This window comes from Sinocyclocheilus anshuiensis, unplaced genomic scaffold (assembly GCF_001515605.1).
Source record: "Sinocyclocheilus anshuiensis isolate Anshui unplaced genomic scaffold, SAMN03320099.WGS_v1.1 scaffold697, whole genome shotgun sequence".
Lineage (NCBI taxonomy): Eukaryota > Metazoa > Chordata > Actinopteri > Cypriniformes > Cyprinidae > Sinocyclocheilus > Sinocyclocheilus anshuiensis.
The window spans coordinates 1,520,643-1,544,468 of record NW_015538036.1 but is presented as its reverse complement, the minus strand read 5'-3'; the positions used below and the strand labels follow the sequence as shown (position 1 = coordinate 1,544,468).

At 36.6% G+C, this 23,826-nt stretch overlaps 3 protein-coding genes across 4 annotated transcripts in view; all 3 read right to left on the bottom strand.

Moving 5' to 3' along the window:
- LOC107680961 (IgGFc-binding protein) overlaps positions 1 to 4,196 on the bottom strand; it is a 14,458-nt gene extending 10,262 nt beyond the window's left edge. The window contains exons 1-7 of the mRNA XM_016477060.1: positions 4,187 to 4,196; positions 4,057 to 4,107; positions 2,694 to 3,875; positions 2,250 to 2,590; positions 1,577 to 2,150; positions 787 to 1,391; positions 108 to 678 (exon numbers count right to left, since the gene is read on the bottom strand). Coding sequence (XP_016332546.1) covers positions 108 to 678; positions 787 to 1,391; positions 1,577 to 2,150; positions 2,250 to 2,590; positions 2,694 to 3,875; positions 4,057 to 4,105 — 3,322 coding nt within the window. The 5' untranslated portion in view covers positions 4,106 to 4,107; positions 4,187 to 4,196. The remainder of the gene's footprint in view (positions 1 to 107; positions 679 to 786; positions 1,392 to 1,576; positions 2,151 to 2,249; positions 2,591 to 2,693; positions 3,876 to 4,056; positions 4,108 to 4,186) is intronic.
- Positions 4,197 to 10,716: 6,520 nt separating this feature from the next.
- Positions 10,717 to 12,420, bottom strand: LOC107681369 (uncharacterized). The gene is made up of 4 exons (XM_016477647.1): positions 12,333 to 12,420; positions 11,846 to 12,211; positions 11,616 to 11,741; positions 10,717 to 10,820 (listed from the first exon to the last, which is right to left on the bottom strand). Exons 1-4 carry the CDS (start codon positions 12,403 to 12,405, stop codon positions 10,717 to 10,719), a joined length of 669 nt encoding a protein of 222 aa, XP_016333133.1. The 5' UTR covers positions 12,406 to 12,420.
- Positions 12,421 to 16,701: 4,281 nt separating this feature from the next.
- Positions 16,702 to 18,698, bottom strand: LOC107680934 (uncharacterized). Of its 2 annotated transcripts, none has more exons than XM_016477034.1 (4): positions 18,388 to 18,698; positions 17,917 to 18,282; positions 17,661 to 17,807; positions 16,702 to 16,990 (listed from the first exon to the last, which is right to left on the bottom strand). In XM_016477034.1, exons 1-4 carry the CDS (start codon positions 18,461 to 18,463, stop codon positions 16,935 to 16,937), a joined length of 645 nt encoding a protein of 214 aa, XP_016332520.1. In that variant the 5' UTR covers positions 18,464 to 18,698; the 3' UTR covers positions 16,702 to 16,934. The 2 variants fall into 2 exon arrangements, with proteins under 2 accessions (XP_016332520.1, XP_016332524.1); XM_016477038.1 differs by having other exon boundaries at positions 17,691 to 17,807.
- Between the last annotated feature and the right edge of the window lie 5,128 nt (positions 18,699 to 23,826).

The following is a 23,826-nucleotide window of genomic DNA, read 5'->3' as shown; positions in this document are numbered from 1 at the left end:
TAAACACATTTCATTACACCAAATACACAAAATAATGTTATTTTTAGCAACATCATATGACCCCTTTAAAGAGAGGTAAACAATGAAACAATGGAATGAATACTAACGGCAGAAACTGTCAGTTCTCCAGGCTTCCACCTGGCCAAGTGCCTCTTGGCAAGCAGCTGTGTATGCAGTAAGAGCACTGCAGAGGGCTGATGAATGGCCACCATACATACACATATCATACACACAATCTTCATAAAACTGATTTGGATTCACTTTAACATGGCAACCTTTAAATGGTCCCTGTTTGTCTGTGATCTTGCTGCAAGGCTTTGTAAAAGTGACTTGGTTTCTCTCTGTGGCATCACATTTAGGACATGCTTTGCCCTGACATCCATCTGAGCATCTAGGGTCATCTTTGACTTTCCAGCTGGTTCCGAAAATTGTTGGGGTTGAAGCAGGAGTTTTGTCAGGAGTCAGCAAATCATCATTATTGTTGTTGTTCCAGTTGCCGCAAAGCCCTCCCACTTCACCGGAGTAAGTGCTGGGGAGAGTCAGCACTACATGGCTTTCCCAGTTGAATTTCAAAGTCAGATCAAAGTCAGTTTTTATCACACCAAAGTACCCGCTGCGGAATATGGAGAATCGACCTTCCTCTTGTTCAAATGGCAAATTCACAAACAGATCGTTGACCTTTAGGACACAGATTACAAAATAATTAACAATTTTAGTTAAAAGTATTTTGAGTTTTTGTAGGTCAGTGTGTAATGAGTTTTTATACACAGTTTTTAATGTACTGACCTTCACTTTGCCTGGATCATCTTTACTCATGACAATTGTGTATCCATAGACTGTTAATGATACAGTCTTGGTATAAGCAACTGCCATGTTCCTTCCTCTGTTCTCATTCTTGACCAGTACCTCAAAGGGGATCAGTGATGGGTCAGCTGTATTGAGTAGTTTGGACAAATAATAAGTGCAGGTTCCTTGGAAGTCAAAGGTTTTACCATCAAATGTGCGGTAGTGTGGATCCCCTGCACCCTGACAGGTACCATAGGACATTGGATAACAATCTCTCACTCCATTCCGGGTTTCACACACTTGGGATTTCTTACATTTTGTCACTGTACAATCAACTTTTCCAGTTTGAGAGTTGCACACACATTTCTCTGTGCATTTTTGGTCCCCCCAAAATGTCTGCTCGGGTAGATAATATCGGCCTTTGTAAGTGCAGCCACACTTTTTCAAAGGTATGCATTCATCTCCACTGCGGACAAAACCTGCGTTGCATTGGCAGCCCTCCACACATGGCAGCGTGCACTTGCTTGGTGCATCTCGATCAGCACAAGAGGCAGCACAGGCTGTGCCGCAGGCGTCATAATACATGTTGACTGGACAATCCAGTGCTGGGAGGAGAAGAGGAAAACAAAAATATAAATATTCTGATTATATAGCACATTAATTGTCTGTCAAAATGTTAACTCTATTAACAAAACCATAATTTTAAAAACAGCACCATGTAAATTTTCAGTTCACATTCTTAAATCCAAATATTACATTAATTAAAATATATATGCATATTCACACTTACGGCAGTTGGAAAGTGTCCTCCATTTTCCAGGAATCTTGATTCCAGCTGACATGCAAGCATCGACGTAGCTTTGAATGTTATTGCAGAGGAAGCTTCTCATACCATTATTAATACAGACATCATAGACACAGTTATCTACATACATCTGGGTATCCACAGTGTCGTGGCAAATAGCAAATGGCCCATCCGTTTTAGCCATGACACCACAGTTTGTGTCTTTTTTGTACTCCTCTTGAAGACCTAAAGAGCAACTTGGGCATTGTCCATTGCAGTCATCATTGCAAAACAAATCATTATCTGGAACTTTCCAGGTCTTAGCAAACGCAATGATATTGGAGAGCACTTGGCCTTTGAGATCAATAAATTCATCTCTTCGGTCACCATTATAGTTTCCACAAAGACCACCTACAGTCTGGAAATAGCTACTTGGGGCTGTAATGTACAACATCATATTCCAGTCATATTTCACCTCTAAGCCAAAATCCGTAGATATAATGACATTCCATCCCCTCTGATCCACTTTTATTTTGCCGTCATCTATAGTTAAAGGCAGGTAAGTGTTTTCACCGTCAAACTAAAATGAGAAACGCCAAAGAGAGAGATTTAGTTATTGTTCAGAGTGGTTATAATTACATTAAGAAACTACAAATTTTAAAGTGCTTTTCATTTTTACCTCTACTACTCCTCTTTGGCTGCCAGCCACCACTTTATGATTGTACACAAGGACAGAAACTGTCCTTACATATGCCACCCTTGTGCTTCCCCGGTGATTATTCTTTGCCAAGATGGTAAAAGGTGTGAGGCCTTTTTGAGGCTTTGTATTGTTTACCATGATGTAGGTACAAGTTCCCTGAAAGTCAAATAGTTTCCCATCAAATGTTTTGTAATGGGGATCGCCAACTGCCTGACATGTGGCAGTGGAAGTGGGGACGCAGACGCCCTTTCTGCACTGCTCCTGCTGACGGCACTTAACAATCTCACAGGGGTCTGGTGGAGCCGGCGTTGTCGTAAAAGCTTAGGGAACAAAGGAATTGTTTGTTTTTTTAGATTTCAGTCAGTTACTATTCATGTCATTATTCAGTCATATGTATGTTATTATTCAGACATGATTTCTTACCTGTGTTACACACTCCTGTTGTGGCATAACCGTGCCTTATTTTCCCACCAAAAACATAAGCAGCCATCAGCGAATCACCAGATACAGTGATGGGACCTTTCTGTGTACCAAGTGACTTGGTAGCCCATACAAACTTTTCATTAGCAGGGAATGTTTTCCACTTCAATGAACCGCTGATAGTGGAGGCTGATGCTGCTTCGGCAACAACAACAAGAGTGTTATCGTAGCCATCTTGAGCATGAATGGTCCATGATTTTGACATCTCAGAGGTGGGTATGACATTGGTTAGAAACTCATCATTGGGAAAATTGCTACTGAAATACATTACCATTACGTTTTTACTACTTTGAATGAGCTTAGCATTTTTGCTCAAATCAACCGTTAAAACGTCTCCAGCATTTAGTTTGTTTTTTTTGTGATGCCAACTATGCCCACTGAAAACTGACACAATAGTGTTGTCCTCTGGAGCAACCACATAAGCTGTGTCCTTGCTGAAGGACTGATGCATTGCAGGGACCAAGTATTCATTGGAGAGAGACTCAACTGGCACCAGCTGCTCAAAGACATGCTCACAGCTGCCTATGATCATGGAGCACTCGTGTCCTGCCAGGACAGCCACTGGAGACGTGGATTTAATTTGTGTTCCAGTCAAAGTTTCAAGACTGCGATGTTGATAAACTTCGTAGGGAGCCAAATTGATGGTTTTGGTTTTTCCAAAAATGGCATTCCAAAGATTTCCTGAATTGGAGACAATCTCGACTGTGTTCATATAATTGCCGTTGATTATGGCTACCAGCTTTTTATACGGACTTGGACCCGTGTTCGGAGTAAAAACTACATAACGCTGGCCTAGTTGATTTATTGGGAAGATCACACTGCTGTCTCCGGTGAATTCCTTTAAGTTGGATGAAACGACTGAGATATCGGCAGTAGAAGAGATGTACACGGTTTTGCGGAAGGCTCCGTCACCTTCAATCTCAGTGTTTTGTGGGAGGACAATCCATTTGGTCTCACCTTGTCCAATGTTCACTTTTTCACTATAACTCAGTGCCTTTATCTCAATTTTCACAGTGGCAGGGGAATTATGTGCTGTTATGGAGAGAGTCAGACTGGCTTTTCCATATTGGTAATTTGTCATGAAAGCAGTGATGAATTCACGGCCTATTGGACATCCGCTGACTGCTGTAGTAAAACAGAAACACAGTATATATTTAAAGCAAAAATTATTATTAGTAATAGTATAGCATTACCATATAAAAAAATAGAAAAAGAAAAATTACGTTCCATTAAACATCTTAAGTATTAGAAACCATATTACAATGTAATTCTTATATTGCAATTCTTAAGACTGTGATAATCTTACCAGTTACTGTTAAAACTGCCAGATAGAAAAGAAAAGATTGTGTCTCCATGGCTGTAAAAGAGGAACAAAATTTTAGTTTTAAGTCTTACAAGGATGAACATAATTCTGAAGAGTAGTGATCAATACTTACCTGGAGCCCAGGTTTCTTGTGAACAAAATATTAAATAAAGGGAGGGCTTATATAGTATTGCTGTGACGGGGAAAAAAGTACATTCCGGAAACAGGAACTCACTTTTAAGGTACATAAAAATGTGTGTAAATTAAAGCTAATAAGCGTTCTGCATCACAGCTATTGCAAACATGACACTGACGACAGAAAGACACACAATATTTATTAATAGTTATTACACACAATATTTATGAGTTTATAGAACAAATATACTTTAAGGAGGGAAGGATTCAGATGGTTTGAAGTGTGTGTATATGGATCTAAATGAACATACCACTGTGTACATTTCCTCCCTCTACAACCAACAAACTCGACTATGTGTTCACAAAATACATTGAAGATTCACAAAGCATATGAGCAGTCACAGGGCACTAGAACAGCCATTTAGCGGTAGTGGCTTCAGCCCAAAATTTCCCGTCAGTCACACGCTTACCTGAGTGTTCACATTAATCAATTTGGGTGATTATGCTGTAAATTCATTTCATGTTAACTTGCGTATATGCATCTGATGTGCAATGTAAGTTTAGCATTTAAATTCTACAATCTTTGTCAGCGACTGTGTGTACTATGACACATTGTTCACACAGAAACAAGGCAGATGACTTAGGGTAAAAGATGTTTGCGCAGTCTTCCTGTTTAAATGGATTGTATGAGCAATGTGACAGTACAAACAGAACCTGATGTGTTTTAATTACTTTGTTTGCCTGACATGTTTGCCTAGATAGTGTCGGTTGACTTTTTTTCAGTCTGAAACTAGTTAATCCTCCACTTGAAGGGATCAGACTTCTCAGAACTGCTTCTGTTATTTCCCTAATCTAATTCAAACCTGAGCCTCCAGAATAGTTAATGAGTTCATGTCACCTGTCACTTGAAGATTAATATCACAAGATATTCGATTGCACTCTTATTTAGGTCTGGGCCAAACAAGTGAATAATTTGTGATGGAAATCAACTTACTGTATGATGAAAAGAAGACAGTGCCTTGAATCTGTCCATAGTATGATGACATAAAGAGTACAAAGACATTTTGGAGGGCAGCATCAGAAAGCTGCATCTCTGTCACTGCTGGGTCTTCCAGCTGGACAGTGATTCTAAACACAGCGAAAACATGCAAGTTAACAGGTAGAACAAGGAGTGGCTGTGCTTTTGTGTCTCTAAACTTTACTGTAATATTTCCACATTTATCTGAAAAATACTTCTTTACTAGTTTATTAGAATACTGCACACCCCTAAATGATTTAAGTCTATGTCAATTATGTTTTTACAACATGCCCAGTGTACACCTAAAACGTTTCTGCATGAAATGTATTTATCCAATATACTTCTTCATCAGCAATCCCATTTTATTTGAAACATTTAAATTCAAACAGGTATAGATATGTATAGCATATAAATTCAATACACTAAATAAAATGGAAAAATAATTTAGAGACTAGAAATAAAACAAACTAATAACTATAAAACACAGACATTTTGTGTTTAAGTCACTCTGGGCCAAATGACAGTCTAAAAATACTGTCCCATTTTGTGTACTCTTGAAAGTCCAGTAGAAACACATTATATATCGGACATGAAAGTATTTATATATCGATGTTGATGTGTAGATGTTAAATAAAATTGATCAAGAGAATCTGATGATTCAGTTCTGTAGCATCTTTATTTAACACCCATTAACATGACTGTAAGTCCCACAGTAGCTCATTTCTAATTGGCTAAACCGGTGGTGCTAAAACACTGTCTATACTCTCCTACATTGAAAGCAGTTATCATTACTACATTATCGATCATAGGTGTCACATCAGATTCGTGCACATCCCTAGTAGTAGTAATACTATATATTATAATGTTATGTTGTAATTCTTAATTACAATTCATTTGAAATAACCCAGTAAAATTATAAAACATCTCACCTTCGGGGATTTAAGATAACTCATCAGAACTTATTTATGATAGTTTTAAAGAACACTTTGAATTTGAAGAACATTTTTAAGAAGTGTTTTGGGGAGGGGTGTGAGGGGAATACAAGATATTCTTAACGTTTTTCTTAAGTACGAAAACAAGAAGAAAACGGCAGCTGAGAAAAATTGTATTCTAGAGCACTTAGTTCTGGTTAGTTCTATGAGTCAGTCAGCTGTAGCAGAATCAGAGGGCATTTGCTCTAACTTTGAAGAGATTAAGAAGTTATTGACATTTATGGCTAGATTGTGAGTCGCAATTTGTGACTAGACCATGGTGTCACGGTCTGCAGAAAGGAATCAGAAAGACATTGGCGCCCTCTAGGGGGAAGGTAAAGTCATGGGAAACCAAATTTAGATAAATTGTAGTGGAGTGTACTGTAATGTAATGTATCTAGTCTTCTATATACAGACTCTAGATCCATATTGTATAGACCCTATATATGTGTCATTTAAAAGCTGGGTCTGATTTCAAAATCAAACTTATAGCAAAGTGTGGTAGTTTTGTATGTTGTTTCAGGGTTGGCATCATCTGAGGTCCTCTGAGGGGTTGGCATCATCTCTTCTCAGGTGTTCTGGATCCAGACTGAAGCTTGTGTAAATCCTAGTGGCAAAAAACAGAGAAACAAATAGAGACATAATTAGCGTAGCTGCTGTTCCAACCAAGCAAAATTGATTTGTTTAACCCAAACTAAAGAATAATGTGCATTTGATCAGATATAACTGCAGTACAAGATTATGAGATGCATTATTTGAATGCTTGGCCAAAGAGATGTGTCTTTAATCTAGATTTAAACAGAGAGAGTGTGTCTGAACCCCGAACCTTATCAGGAAGGCTATTCCAGAGTTTTGGAGCCAAATGCGAAAAAGCTCTACCTCCTGTACAGCGCAAGTACTTCTATCATTTAAGCGGGTAGAACAAAAGTCATCAGGGCAGTTCTTTGAGATTTGACTTACTAGTCATATGGAGCGTAGCGTCCATATGACTAGTAAGTCAAATCTCAAATAACCGGGTGGTGCTGCTGAGTGATCAAATTAAGACCCCCACCCCCATTTTAAAAGTATGCACATTTTCTACCTTGTTTGTAAATGAAATTAATCTCCAATCCTTCTTCTATCGTTTCAGGTCTATCCATTGTTATTCGAATGCTAGAAAAATATAGGCTAGCTGGTTTTCAAAGTAAAAACCGCCAAAAAAGGTTTACACGTAGTTACGTTATGATACGTGATATTTAGAGGGAGACATGCTAGCATAACAAAATGTATGGTATTTAGGCCTACTAGTTGCCATATCAACACTATAGAAAAAAAAGTGCGCCAATTCAAAAATCTTTTGAAGATATCGCTGAACATTTATTTTACCATAGTAAAAGTACATTTTTCATCTCAGTTTTCAGTATTCATTTAAAATGAGGCAAATGTGCTATTATTTTAATCTCCAATCTGTTATTGATCAGTTTAGATTCAATTCCAGTTGCGCAGATGGGGCACCTTGTAACACTGCGTTACAATGTGCTATTCTATGACATTAGCGATGTAATTTACACTATTTACTTTAATGAATTTGAATGAGAAACCACGAGGAACAGGTGAATAAAGACTGACAGTCAATGTTTAATGTTCAGAAGGTATTATTTCAAGAAATGTACAGCATTTTTGCTCGTTTATGTGGGCCATCCCAAGCGTGGTTGCAATGTGTTCATTGTCAAACTCCAAAATCAGATTATTTTTAATTCTTAAAAAAAGGCCATTATTTTATTTGAAAAAGTTAATTATTTATTTTATTGACAAAATATTTTAGTTTGTCTTGTATATTTTCATTATATAATCATGTTTATATTAATTATCCCGTGAATTTATTCTCTCAAATGGCCTGGGTATGCAGAGCATTCGCAGCTTATATGGACGAAAGGCCACTGGTAATCTATTAACTAGCTACACATAAAATCAGCCTTTCTACTTAACTACCACATATTGGTGTCATGCCATAACATATTTTTAATACGACTGACATTGTATTTAAAGTGAATTTAATAAAAAACATTGTAAGTTACTAATTAGAACACGTTCATTGTACAGAAAGATAGCAAAGAACATTTAAGGCTACATTATCAAAGAACATTATCAAAACTTCAATCTAGCCAGAGTTCAAGCACTCTCAAAAACTCCCATTATAATCACTGAATCTGTTCACACTGTGAAATGAATATCTCACTTACATCGTATGCACATCTACACTTTGTTGTTTCTAATGAGAGAATTCAGTAAATGAGCGCGCACACTGACCAAAACAGGAGTTTCAGCGATGACTCATCTGAACGCCTCTGATTGGCTATTGCATTCATAAACTCAACAGAATCGTGTGTGATTGGTTATAATGCGCAGAGCTCTAAAAACGCGTCTGGTCAACCTGATGCTGTTCTAAAGCTGTTCATATTAGGCTACCTTTTTTTCGGATCACAAAAGAAGATTGAAAAAAATGCTTGCACTTGTCCATTTAATAAATTGTAAACTTTTTCAATATTTTTACAAAGATGAAATTATCCCATGCAACTCATTCCATAGTCCAAGTGTTCTGAAGGCATACGGTAGGGTTTGCCGAGAAACCAATCAAAAATGTAATCTATTATTAAGCAAAAATCTCCAGTCATCGCATTCGTGCATTTACGAGCGCATTTATTTTATAGGCTATGAGTGCTCGGCATTTCGCGCCGGCGCGCCAAGGAAAAGCACACGAGAGTCATTTTGAAACATCAAGACAAATAAAATTATGACTTGAAACACAGTACTTTCTTTACTGAGGTGAATATTTCTGTTCTGAGACAGTCAGACAGTAATATACAGCCTAGAATGCGCGCAAAGAGCGCTCCCTCATATAATCACTAAAAGCTGTCTCACTTCAGTTCATTGCGATCTCGATGTTCTGTTTTTTGACATAACGTTCCATTAATAAGCGCTCTACACTGCACAATGAATCTCTTATTTACATCGTATCTACACTTCGCTATAATGAGAGGATTCCCGAGCTTGCAGAACTCCGCAAACTGGCATTTTGAACGGAGAATGGATTCTAACATAAACACTTCTGGTCATTGCATTAAAGAAATGAACAGATATGTCTGTGATTGGCTATTGTTCAACGCTGCAAATATGTTTCTGCAATATCAGATGGGGCCCCCTGATTCCCCGGGGGCCTAAGCGGCCACTTACCTCGCTTATTGGTTAAGTCCGCCCTTGACTATGTGACAAAACAGAAGCTGTAGCTTATTTGTGAAGAAGCCCATGGATATGGGAATTTCCACTCTGGTTTCCTGTAAGCATCTTGGCCTGGAGTGGCTATCTTTATACTGTACACAAATCTGTAAGATGCTTCTTAACCAGATAGAAAGTTTACCCTGTCTTACTGTTGCATGTGTGGCCCTGTCAGATTGTCTGCAAAGAGTTCAGTGGTTAGGTGATAAAGTAGCTGAGTTCAGTTGCACACCCTTCATCTACAGTAGTTACAACACACAGCCTCATGCAGCTGAGCCAAGAGTGTGCCTTTCAACAAAAAAAAATTTGACGATAATGCTTATATACATGATGAACGAACATTAGACTCTTTCCACAATTAGGGTAGCTATTAATACACTTTTTTTTCAAGAGAAAAGGGTATGAATTAGTTTACTTTAGTTTCCCTAGTGCTTTAGAAAAGGTCCTAATGATGTTTACTTCTTGTAACCATATCAAACATCCTATTTCTTGTCAAATCAAATCAAACAATACAAGATGGGAGTTCCAAAAAAATATTTTCTTTTTCTTGAGTGTTTTAATTTGGATGTTTCGCTGCTCATCTTCTCTCTTCTTTCTTGACGGTAGAGTAAAGGACCATCTCTGGGCTGACAATGGCTTCTGATGCAGAGCCATTTACAGCGTTATTATTCAGAAGAACTGATGAGGAAGTAGATAAAAAAAAATATCGTGAGAAAAATGTCTCACAAAAGAGAGAGACTGTTCGACTGTTTGCTGTCACATTTTTGATGTACAGTGTAAGCAAAACAGTTCAAACTTCTGTAATACAACATAACTGACAATCACCTTCACTGTCATGGCAGTTGTGTGATTTAAGAACAACTGATGCATAGGTTATTTCATCATTTTTTTGTCCTGAAAGAACAAAGAAAACAATAATGCAAGTTACAATTTTATATATATTTTTTTTTTCATTGATGTAGTAATTAAAGCATTTCTCAAGATTACTCAATCACAAAATATCCAGACTCATGCTAGACCACAGCAGGCATTAGTTTATATAACAATATACAGTATATACTGAGAAATAAGATTTACCTTCACTGTCATGGCAGTTGCGTGACTTAGGAACAACTGATGCATAGGTTATTTCATCATTATTTTGCCCTGAAAGAACAAAGAAAACGATGACATAAGTTGCAATTATTTATATATATATATATATATATATATTTAAATTATTGTAATAATTAAAGCATTTCTCAAGATTACTCCATCACAAAATATCAGAAGGCACAGCAGGCATTAGTTTATATAATAATATACAATGTATACTGAGAAATAAGATTTACCTTCCACATCATGGCAATTGTGTGATGTGTGGTTGACTGATGCTTCGACTGTTTGTCCTTAGAACAGAGAAGATTCTTATTTGTTTATAAAGTAAAATACAGTAATCACCAAAACTATATGGAGACTTAAGGCGCACACTTAATTAATCATTAATTACTCACCCTCATGTCATTACAAACCCACAAGATCTTCATTCATATTCAGAACACAAATCAAGATGTGTCTAAGACGTGTTTTCTGTGTTTTCTTTGTGCACAAAAAGTATACTTGTAGCTTCATAAAATTAAGGTTGAACCGCTGATGTCTCATGGACTATTTTAACGATGTCCTTACTACCTTTCTGGGTCTTGAACGTGGTAGTTGCTTTGCTGTCTATGCAGGGTCAGAAAGCTCTCGGATTTTATCAAAATGATCTTGTGTTCCGAAGATGAAAAAATTCTTACGGGTTTGGAACGACATGAGGGTGAGTAATTAATGACAGAACTTTCATTTTTGGGTTAAGGACTTAAGGTTCTCCTCAGTTTCACACAGGTGTCGAAGATGTAGTTCTGGTCAGTTTCTAACGGTTACATTTGATGCATGTGCGGTTCAGCAATGGAATGAATAAAAAAGTTTCTGGAAGAGCAGCTCAAAGAATTAATTTATAATTGTTTTTTCCCTAATGTGCTACCTTATAAAATGACACTTGTTTTAACAGGCTTCTCAAGTAACCATTCCAGAGAGACTTGATCACATATGTATTGATCATAGCCTACTTATAATTACTTTCACCAGCATTTATAACTAGCTTAGAATATTTATTTACATTTATACTGTTTGATTTAACATCATAGCAGAGTGGTTAGACTCACGTTTTGTCCATGTATAGTAAATGCACACAGTGATCATAAAGAGAAGCAGAAATCCTCCTCCTCCTCCTCCTCCTGCAACTACGAGCTGCCAGTTATTGAGTAGTGAAAACTCAACAGCAGCCAGATCTGATCAAGATCATAAATTCATCCACTTCATAACACAGTATCAGGTTTCTACACACCAATAGTCTATTAATGTCCTTGTAAAGAGTTATAATTCAAATACTCACTGATTTCTATCTCTTTATAGCCCAGAGAACAGTTGACGTCTCTGAAGAGTTCACAGCGGTAGAGACCCAGATCAGACAGCTGCACATCTCTAATCAGGATGGAGAAGTTTCCAGAGGCAGCGGCAGCACTGAATGCCTTAATTCTATTGCGTCTGTTATTCCAGAAGCTTTCATGACCATTTACTTCGATCTCTACAATGTAGTTAATGGTTTCATTAATCTGAGTCCACACAGCACCTAACTTCATGGTCGGGTTTGATCCAGTCAGAGCTGGTTCAAAAAGGCACGGCAGCAGGATTTCAGACTGCAGTTCTGTGGTTAAATTGATTCTTGTAATGAGCTTCCCTGCATTGCACACATCTTGACCTGTGTGAAAGATTGGACATAGACAAGAGTTTGATAAAGTGGAAAGAAAAAATCAAATAAGAAGTGCAATAAAAGCAGTACAGGCTATAATACAGATAATAAACATAAGACATTTACTGACCTCTGCCATACAGAAGACAGCAGCAGCAGCACAATATCCACACAGCAGAAAAACACAGTCCAAACAGCTTCATGGTCTCATCTGATCACTGAAGCTGCAACAGAAAAGAACAGTGAGTTCAAGAGCAGCGAGGTGAGAATTTGTTGAGCATGTCACTTCCTGAAAAAGCTGAAAAAAGAAGGCTACTTGGTAAAACCACAGTGATGATTCTCAATTAACAATTGGTTTATGAAAAACAATTTTATTGTTTTTAATAATTTAAAACAAAGCAAACAGCAAAAAATACTGAGGTGTTATGCTGTACAAAAAGTGTATACATTTTACCATGGTATGTGTTCAGACAAGTGCATTTTTTGGTTTTCAATCTTCATTTCATAAAAACCACCTCATAACAGCAGACACTGATGTTTATCTGCTTCAGGAACTATATGCCTTTTCATTAAAGGAATTATGATTCTGTTCTCCAAGTAAAGCTGTCTGTCTGTGTACTGAAGCTGAAGCACAGCTGGCTCATGCAGCAAGACAATGATCTGAAACATATTAACATGTCTCGGGCCTCAGAATGGTTTGAAAACAAGACAATTCATGTTTTGGAAGCCGCACTTAAACTCCACTGAAATGCTGTGGCAAACCTGAAACATCCAATTCATGCTCAAAAACTTACATGCCGCTGAGTTGGAGTGAGACACAGCAGAGTGAAATGCATAAATAACTACAGGAAATGTTTGTTTGCCGGTATTGCTGCTAATTACGTTGTAACCAGTTCCTGAGTAATCTAAAGGAAGCAACCACTCTTACAGAGCTCAGTCAATCTATTCCATGCTGAACATGATAAAGGTCCGGGGACAAGTACGAACTCATCTAAAGGAAAAATAGTCTTTATCATTATTTAGCCCAATATGGGGGAATGAAAAATTAATACCTGGTCGAAAGGATTTAGGTTTTCGACTCTGGGCTGAGAATGGTGTGGGGAAAGTTAAAGACCTATACAAAGATGGTGTTCTAATGTCATTTGCTGATATTATTGACAAATTCAAAATCCCTAAAAAACATTATTATAAATATTTGCAAATTAGGAATTTTATATGTACTGCGCGAGGACAAGGACTTGCTGAGCCAGAACTAACTAATCTGGAGAAATGTATGACTAAACCAAGTAAAAGTGGAGGACACATATCTCTTTTATATAACATGCTATTATTAGGTTCTCAGGAGTCCTCTGCATCCAGATTAGCCATGTGGGAACAAGACCTCGGAGTGAAGATAGATAAGGAATTATGGGAGCAAAAATGTGTAAAGGCCCAAACACAGACAGTTAACAGTAGACTAAAACTGTTACAATACAATTGGCTTATGCGTACTTATATAACTCCAGTAAAATTAAATAAAATTTATAGCAACATACCAGATACTTGTTTTAAATGTAACAGTGCAAAAGGTACCTTAATTCACTGTATGTGGGAATGTGACAAAATAAAAGAGTTTTGGAAAGAAATTAGAAATATGATAGAGCATATGGTTTCAATAAGGTTACCATTAGATCCAGGGTTTTTTAATTCTTGGCATTCATCCAGAAAATTGGAATATTTAAAAAGGATAATCAAGTATTGATAGATATGTGCATTTTACATGGCAAAAGGCTCATTGCCATTTATTGGAAAAAGACAGAAAGGCCTACCATAACTCATTGGTTAAGAGAAATATCTTCATGCATTGCAATGGAAAAGATAACCTATATGCTTAAGGGTAAACAAGCTAAATTTAAGAAAATCTGGAGTCCATTTTTATTATTTATTGAATGTAGGGATATTAACAATATAATAGAGGATCAAAATTCTTGATTGGGTATTTAAATATATTTTAATGTGCATTATATTAACCCCTTACAACTGCGGTTGTTATTCTTTGCAATAGATTATTAAATCTAACTTTCAAAGTACAGACTGTATTAACCCTTTGTTGGTTTTGTGCTTTACACCTTTTCTGTAATATGAGCCCCTAGTGTTTGTTTGTTTGTTTTCTTTTCTTTTCTGTACATAGTAAGTATTGTTACAGACACGGTATGTACATGTGTCAGTCTTGTGTTTCAAGAAAATGTAATAAAAATAATATTACAAAAAAGGAAGCAACCACACTGGAGCACTGGTTGTTACAGAAAATCATCAAAGATGCATCCCATTTTATTTGTTCATGTGTCAGGTTTATGCATCCATAGGTTTTGCTTGGGGGAAAAAATACAGAAAATCACTCTGGGAACAACAAAACAAAACCATTAAAAAATGTTACTCAAAATGAAGTAAACATTAACTAAAATAAATATAAAAATATTAATCAAGAACTATAACAGTATATTAATGACGCTGAAATGAAACTTTGGTTCAGTTGGTTTCGTTTTTAGCTTCATAAACATAACAAAAATGAATGAAATAGTTTTAAAAATGGTTTTAAAATTTGTTTTACTGCTTGCATGAAACCAAGCAGTTAGAAAAAGTGTCAGATTTATTTTGAGCATTCTCTTCTGCAATTTTGTTGCATTTGAATAGCTGAGCACATCACACATGACACTTCAGCTGTTATGACCACAAACACTCTTCTATCTGTCTCCTCCGCCACAAAACCAATTTACTGACAACCATCAAAAGAATAAAAACAACATTTTAGACCTAGTTCACACTGCTAGACACTGGGAACACGGATTAAGTAAACAGAAGTTATCTTTGTCCAAAACAATTCTGTATTTCACAGTTCATCATGATGAGCATCACGGAACAATTTACACATTAAAAAATAAAGCATTTTATATCTACAAACAAAAATGTATACTCTGTATTCTTTGCTGTTCACCCAAATGATGAAAATATAGAAGAAAAAATGATACAAATATATAGAGCAGTTAAAATAAAGCCAAGTAACTTTCTGGCTGTCTAGTCTGACTATGTTGTATATTCCAAACTAGTATCCCTAATACTGAAATACACACTGTTTGGTTTGTTGAGAAAGACAGGTAAGAATGAGAGACTTAAGTGACCCACCTCTCAGGAAAAAAAAAGACTTCACAGGGTAATTAGTTAAATATGATATAAAAATGAGCAGTGCCTAACAGCAAACTGACACTTCAATTCATCTACTCCTGTTATTGCAGAATTTTTACTGTCCGATGAGTGGGACTGCATGCTGTGGAGGGTGACGTGGTTTAAAAAGTAACATGGCAGCATCACTTCAGCTTGCCTTTTACAGCTTTTATGGTTAAGGTGATGCTACTCACTCACACCTACATCTTGCAAAGCATTACAGTATCTGTGAGCTGTGTTCGGACCTTGTGAACTCAAAAGTACGCAGACTGGCTAATAAAAATAGCACTGTCTCACTGAGGTTTGATGCTAATGGTTCCTCTGTGTTCACAGTGAAAGATACCCTGATATTCTAAACTGAACTTAAGCACTTTAAAAAAAGATAAACATACATTTGATGGAATGTTTATTAATGTTAGTTTTAGTTTACAGTGGTGGCCAAAACGATTAGAACACTAGTATTTTCACCAGCTAAAAACCTTTAGCTGTAGTGTGTCAGAAGGAAATATCCGGTTACTTTTCCAAACATTCATTTTGCCATTCATTGTAATAATCCAGTGAGATTTTTGTCTGACTACAGCCAGTGCTCCACACAGAGATCTGATCTCTTCATCATCCAGTCTGTCTGGAATGACATGAAGAAACAGAACAAACTGAGACAGACTAAATCCAGAAGAACTGTGGCAACGTCTCTCAAGATGCTTCAAGAAACCTACCTGTAATGTTAAACGTTTTAGGCACTTGTGTAAAAATGCTGTAAAATGAGGATGCTGTCAAAAATAGATTTTCTTTATTAATTAACTTCTATTAACTACATTAAATCAACATTTGGTGTGACCATCCTTTGCGTTTAAAGCAGCTTTTGCCCTCGGTGCACGTGCGCATAGTTTTTCAGGTAGCTTTACAGGTAGGTTTCTTGAAGCATCTTGGAGACGTTGCCACAGTTCTTCTGGATTTAGTCTGTCTCAGTTTGTTCTGTTTCTTCATGTCATTCCAGACAGAATGTAACCGGATATTTCCTTCTGACACACTACAGCAAAAGTGTGACTTAAAGCCATTTTCAGCTGGTGAAAATACTAGTGTTCTAATCATTTTGGCCACCACTGTCTTATTAAACATCTAGTTTACTTGACTGTTCAAAAAAAGAAAGTACTATTGAATAAATGATCCTATGAGCATTTAGTCTTTTTGCTTTTTTCTCGACGAGAGCAAAGAGAAAGAGAGAGATGCTGAGAAATATTCTGAAACTTCATGTATTCAGCTGCAACATTTAAAATATATGACACAAAAACTGCTGATATTGATATGCCCTGGTTTTGCAGTTTTAATTCAATTATTCAGGCAAATAAGGGTGGAAATTAGAAATGTGTTGTGAAATGTAGCCTGCCTACCCACACAGCCATGTTATAAAGGTACGTCTCGGTGTCAGCTGAGTTTATATGTTATACAAACAATGCATTTTACACACAGTAAATAAATGACAGGCTACTGTATCAATGTATTTAATTATGATATAAATGCACCCTTGCTTTCATGGCAATCCCTCATAGACAACTGTTGTGTAGGTCAGCGCATCAACTGCTGGGCCTGAAAGATGATGTTAAGAGAAAATGTTAATGATATGAAGCTTTGTACAATATGTTCTCCAGATTTAAACACATCTGCATTCTACAGCAGTTTTGCATTGAAAACTATTCTAGAGTGCCTTGAATTAAATCAGCCTGACCCAGAATAATATTGTGATCACACATCGGGTCTTTTACTTGTTTTGTTTATAATGTCTTTACAACATGTAACTTTCACTTAATTTGCTCTATTGTAGTAGCATACGTGTTGTATGAATTATCTTACATTGTTATGGTTTGTTGTATAATATTAAAGGAGACATATTATGCGCCTTTTTACAATATGTAATATATGTCTATGGTGTCCCCAGAATGTGTCTGTGAAGTTTCAGCTCAAAATACACAGATAATTTATTATATCATTTTGAAAATTCCTATTTTCAGTGGAAGCAGAACGCGCATAATCTCATATATTATAATGAGATCCCTTTTGCCACGTCACCAAGGGAGCGAAATCTGACGCGCTCGTTTTCTCAGACGCTTGCAGAAAAAGGCCTACCAAAACAAAGTTACTGGGTTAATATTTTTCTCGTTTCCTTGGTTGGTAGATGCACCGGGGACCTGATTATAGCACTTAAAACCTGGAAAAGTCAGATTTTCATGATATGTCACCTCTAATACGATTTACTCACCAGGTCTCATAGCAGATTTATCAGACTCACGTTTTGTCCATGTATAGTAAACGCACACAGTGATCATAAAGAGAAGCAGAAATCCTCCTCCTCCTCCTCCTCCTCCTGCAACTACGAGCTGCCAGTTAATGTGCAGTGAAAACGCACCTGATCAAGATCATAATGATGATTGAGATATAAACCATCATAAAATCATCCACTTACATGCTGATAGCCCATTAATGTCCTTGTAAAGAGTTATAATTCAAATACTCACTGATTTCTATCTCTTTATAGCCCAGAGAACAGTTGACGTCTCTGAAGAGTTCACAGCGGTAGAGACCCAGATCAGACAGCTGCACATCTCTAATCAGGATGGAGAAGTTTCCAGAGGCAGCGGCAGCACTGAATGCCTTAATTCTATTGCGTCTGTTATTCCAGAAGCTTTCATGACCATTTACTTCGATCTCTACAATGTAGTTAATGGTTTCATTAATCTGAGTCCACACAGCACCTAACTTCATGGTCGGGTTTGATCCAGTCAGAGCTGGTTCAAAAAGGCACGGCAGCAGGATTTCAGACTGCAGTTCTGCTGTTAAACTGATTCTTGTAATGAGCTTCCTGTCTTCACACACACCATGACCTGTGTGAAAGATTAGAAAAGGACAAGACTTTGATACTTTGCACACTTTAAAGGGTCCAATAAGATAAATGTACAACTGATAAACAATTCAGAAAATTTACTGACCTCCGCCACAGACAAGACAGCAGCAGCAGCAGCACAATATCCAGACAGCAGAGAAATAGAGTCCAAACAGCTTCATGGTCTCATCTGATCACTGAAGCTGCAGTAGAAGTGTGCACTGCGGTAAGAAATGGTGTCATCTCCTCATGCATTTGTGAACACCACATGTGTTCAATTTGTAAGCAGCAATACCAAATAATATTCTTCACACATGGTGGAATGTGTGAATTCTGCTTCTGACAGTTTTTTGTTCAACCAATGAGATTCTAATTGGCATGTACAGCTATAAACAGCATAAGCAAAAACTCTTGATATTTCTCAGTATTTACCTCTGGCCAGTCAGATACTGTCCCATACAACAGCTATAGTCTTACACGATAGATTTTATCTGACTTTTTATCTACATTGAAAAACCACATTCTACTTAAATGTGGCCATTTCTAGTTTTAGTAACATGGAAATTATATTTCAATAAATTCTTCTGCAATTACTCTCAAACTTTGACTCAAAAGACATGGAAGTAGCTAAAAAGTAACAGTATATTACATTCAAAGTATATTTTTATTCTTTTCTTGCATTCCCTGGGAATCAAACCCATAATGTTGGCATTGTTAGCACTGTGCACTACTGTTTAAACTACAAGAATGCTCACCGGAAGGACTCACTCCAAGGGACACAGACAAAAAGTTACATTAAAGACACAGGGTACACCGGCAGTACATAATGTGTCAAATTCTCTATTAAAATAAACATCTTTCCAACTATCGGTGAAGACGGAAACATTAAAGTTCCCACACAGAGGAAGAAGAATAAATAAAAATAAAAAAAACTCAGGCCACTAAACAGCCCATCAGCTATTCCCTAAATAGCCTGCATTTACACAAATGAAGCAAGAAAATAGTCTAGTTTTAGCAGCCAAAACTACTTCCCTTCTGTGGCAAGCAGAATTATGAGTAGGAAATTATGTAAACATTTAGTAACAATTCAAACAACCTTATCAAGGAACGAAAACCGGAAACGAACGAAATTCTGACAGAAACAACCAGAAACAAAATCAAATTTTATAGTTCCGAACAGAATCGAAAATTTTAAATGGCCACAACGCATATTTTCCGTGATTTGTGATATCACAAATACCGACGAATGGGATGAGACCTGGTTGAGCTGCACTAGAGAAGACAACAAGTTTTATCACTATGTCGGAGACACGCTAGCTTTCCCAAGGCAGACGAACTTAGAGTGCTTACAATCATCCGGGTTTAAATCGCGCTCAAATTGATTTGATTTTGACGCAATATTTACATTGAAGCTCGCAGGCGGCGTAAGGGGCGTGACATTTCCCGACCAGGTGCTGAGTGGTGCCAATCACAGCACACACTGGCCCAGCTAACCAATCACAGCACATTTCGTATTTCAGAAGGTGGGCTTTCATTTGATACAGGAACTATTCGAGCCGTTCATGCCAGACTGGGGAGAGAGGTGTTGTAATAATGTAAAATATGTGAAAAATACAACCTAGTATGAGAGCCTGTTCTAGTACACCCCCAAAACAAAATCAAGACTTTGTAAAAGAGCATAATAGGACCCCTTTAATATTTGAAATTTGCTGTCAACCAATCACGAATTCCAGTAGTACGCTGAAGCCAAGGAGTGAAATGCCCGCTCAGCTCTGAACTCATCACAGGTAAGTCGCAATGGCAATACACAGGTGTAGTGCCGAAAGGGGCGTCTCACACGCACACACAACATATTTTTGCGACATTGCAGCCTGTTCATGGACCTTTTTCACATTTCCGGGTTTCTCAGCAGCGGAAGTCGTCATAGTTGGGGTAACTTGAATAGCAGTGAATGGGAGAGTACTACAAATATATTTTTTGCATTCCCATTTGCTCAAATAGCTAAAGAAAAACTCCACGATAGTGTTTTCATGACTTTCAATAAAAGGAAAAAAATTGAGAGAGACTGATAATGGCAGTCAGAAGAGAGAACTATGTCAAATTTACCATCAGTCCCATAGACGCTGCCTTAGAAACACCCTCACATTAGCGTTAACTGTTTTTTTTTTGGTTGTAATTTGATGCAAAGGTGATATAATACAAAGCAAAGGTGATATGATACAAAGAATGGTGTTATAACTGTACATACATTAAAAAAAAATACAAATATGAAAAACTTTGGAGGATTTACGATGCTGATGACTGTTAAACGCGTCATCACAGTCTTGTGAAAAGGGTCCATTATCAAAATAAAATAGTTAAAGAAACAAATAAAAAGTTACACTGCTCCGTTGTACAACATTTGTTGCGTTCAGCGTGACCAGCTGTGCTGATATAGCCAATGTAAAGGATGATGAAGTACAAAGCCTAGCCTATAATAAATAATATTTTAGCATCCAGATCGTTTTTATAGCCTAAGCGCATAGCCTTAACTTTAGATGATTTGTTGTGGAGAGAAACTAATTGTGTTTATAATGTTTGTAAACATTTTGCTTTAGCCTACCGGCATTTTAGCCTACATTATATCTGAATGTAATAGGGCTAATAAAATGCGACGCGAGCCTACGCGACTTATGTTTTTTTCACTCTCAAAACGCAATCTTATACAAGGAGCGTTTTTTAACAATGCAGCAAACATGTTTATATATCTTAAAATACTTTAATGTCTTTAAAGTGTTGATAGATTTTTTTTATTTTGTTTAGTAGCCTCAACCCTCTACGCACACCTTGGCAATATAATCGCCATTGGCTAGTAAATTGTTTTGTTTACTCGCCAGACTGATATACTATTTTACACACACACACACACACACACACACACACACACACACACACACACGTTTACTTAGCTATCTAAATGGGGACATTACATAGACTTCGATTGTTTTTATATACAGATAGTTATACACTTTTTAACCCAAACCCACCCCTAACCCTACCCCTCACAGAAAACTTTCTGCATTTTTACAATTTCAAAAGTTAAAAAAAAACTTTGTTTATTTTTATAACAGTTTTACAAATGAGGACATCCACAAATTGAGGTTTTTGCCGATTTTGTCAGGTTTTGCTCATGTGTTTTATTGAAATGTTTTAGTTTTCATATAGAAAAATGTATGATGCACGTGTTCTTGACTTTGGAGTAAACATTTATTTTGAATCTTGTGATTAAAGTATATTTCATATAAAATGGCCAGAAGTTTCAAACATTATTTTTAATATCACAAACAGGAAATTACTCGCATAATACGATGAAACGAATAACTGTATAGGTCTACAACTAATAACTGTATAGGTCTACAACTAAATTACACAAGATGTATATAATGTTTATAAAATGCTTAATATGTCATAAAATGCATACATAAAGTATGACGTATCGTGTGTAATAAATGCAAATTACCCCTTAAAAACCAGTAGGTGGCGCTACTCTTAAAAAATGTAAGCTCCTCAAGGTAGTGTAAGTAGTCCTATTATTTTTAACTTAATGATAAATGACATTTTTTCTAATATTGACGTTGGTGTGAGCAGGTCATTGTATGCAGATGATGGAGCGTTATGGTTTAGGGGGCGAAATGTTTTGTATGTGGAAAAGAAAATGCAAAAAGCTGTAAAGGAGGTTGAGGATTGGGCAAGGAAATGGGGTTTCAGATTTTCTGTGGCAAAAACGCAGGTAATATGTTTTTCAAATAAGAAAATTAATCCTCTGCATATAAAAATGTATGGGCAACAGCTAGAACAAGTTAATGCAGTCAGATTTCTAGGAATGTGGATGGACTCAAAATTGAACTTCAGAATACATATTCAGAAGCTGATAGAAAAATGTAAGAAAGGGATAAACATATTAAGATGCTTGTCTGGAGTTGAATGGGGGGCTAGGCGTCAATCAATGGAAAGAATATATAAAGCAGTAATAAGAGCCAACATTGATTATGGTTGTATAGTGTATACTTCTGCAAATAAAACTTGGATTAAAAAGATTGAGAAGATACAAACGCAGGCAATGCGAATTTGTTGCGGAGCATTCAGGTCATCTCCTGTGGTATCATTACAGGTTGAAATGGGAGAACTGCCTCTAGAGTTACGCAGACTTCAGCTAATAAATCTGCAAAAATGTCAACAATTCTGTGTTTTTCTGTCAATATGGGGTGCTGTGTGTACATTAATGAGGAAAAAAAATTAACTTAAATGATTTTAGCAAATGGTTGCAATATAACAAAGAGTGAAAAATTTAAGGGGGTCTGAATACTTTCCGTACCCACTGTATACCTAAATTCAATATCAAAATTGCTAGAAGAGTTTCTGATCATGTATCTGTATATACTTCTGAATTATTAGCTATATGTCTTGCACTGCAGTGGGTTGAAGAGGTCCAGCCTAATACAGTTGTGGTGTGTACAGATTCAATGGCGGCTCTGACAAGTTTACGGAGTGGAAAATCAGAAGCACGACAGGACATATTATATGAAATTCTACAGAGTATTTATAGGATAAGGCAGTTAAGGTTATTGGTTTATTTTCTTTGGGTGCCGGCTCATGTTGGAGTAGAGGGGAACGAGAGAGTTGATCAGCTTGCAAAGAAGACCCTGGAACAACCACAAGTTGAATTCCAAATTACAATAAGTAAAACTGAAATAAAGAGATTGATATATATAGAAGTTGAAAAGAAATGGCAAAAAATTTGGGAAAATTAAAGAAAAGGGAGGCGTTTATTTAAGATCCAGGAGCGTGTTGCTAAAGAGAGAGTAAATTATGGAAATAGAAGGAAGGAGGTTATCTTATCTAGATTGAGAATAGGACATGTAGCATTAAATAACAGTTTGCACATTCAGTCATTCTTGAGAAGTGGGACAAAGGGTGCAAACTTGAAAAAATAAAACCTTGTACTCAGACAAATGAAACTACATTTATGTATCTTATATGTACTAAGCTACTGAGCTATGCTTTGATTCAGCCTCCCAACTTTTCTCTTTTTTAACAAAATGTGCTTTTTTTAGCTTGGACTGTGTAATAAATTTCAGCTTTATCTTTAACAGCATTCAAGATGTTTTTAACATTTCAAAACACATTCTCGTGTTAGCAGACAGATTACACTTTCACATGTGACCAACAATTCCACAACAAATATAAAATATCATAATGAAATATTATCAAAATATTAAACTGACGGAGGTGACAGAACTGACGGAGTTGATACATCTGACGGAGGTGACGAAAACCTGAATTTGATGTCATTTTAACTATCAAATACATTGAATCAGTCAATTACTGTATTAAAACAAACACAACAGTGAGTATGTTATTGTTTATAAAGCTTTTATTCAAGAGTCACATTTAAGTATTTTGATATATCATTGGAACACAAAATCTTATGGTGGTGACATCTGACGGTGTTGACAAATTTGGCATTTCTTTCACAAAACCAATGGAGTTCATGTAGTAGCCATTT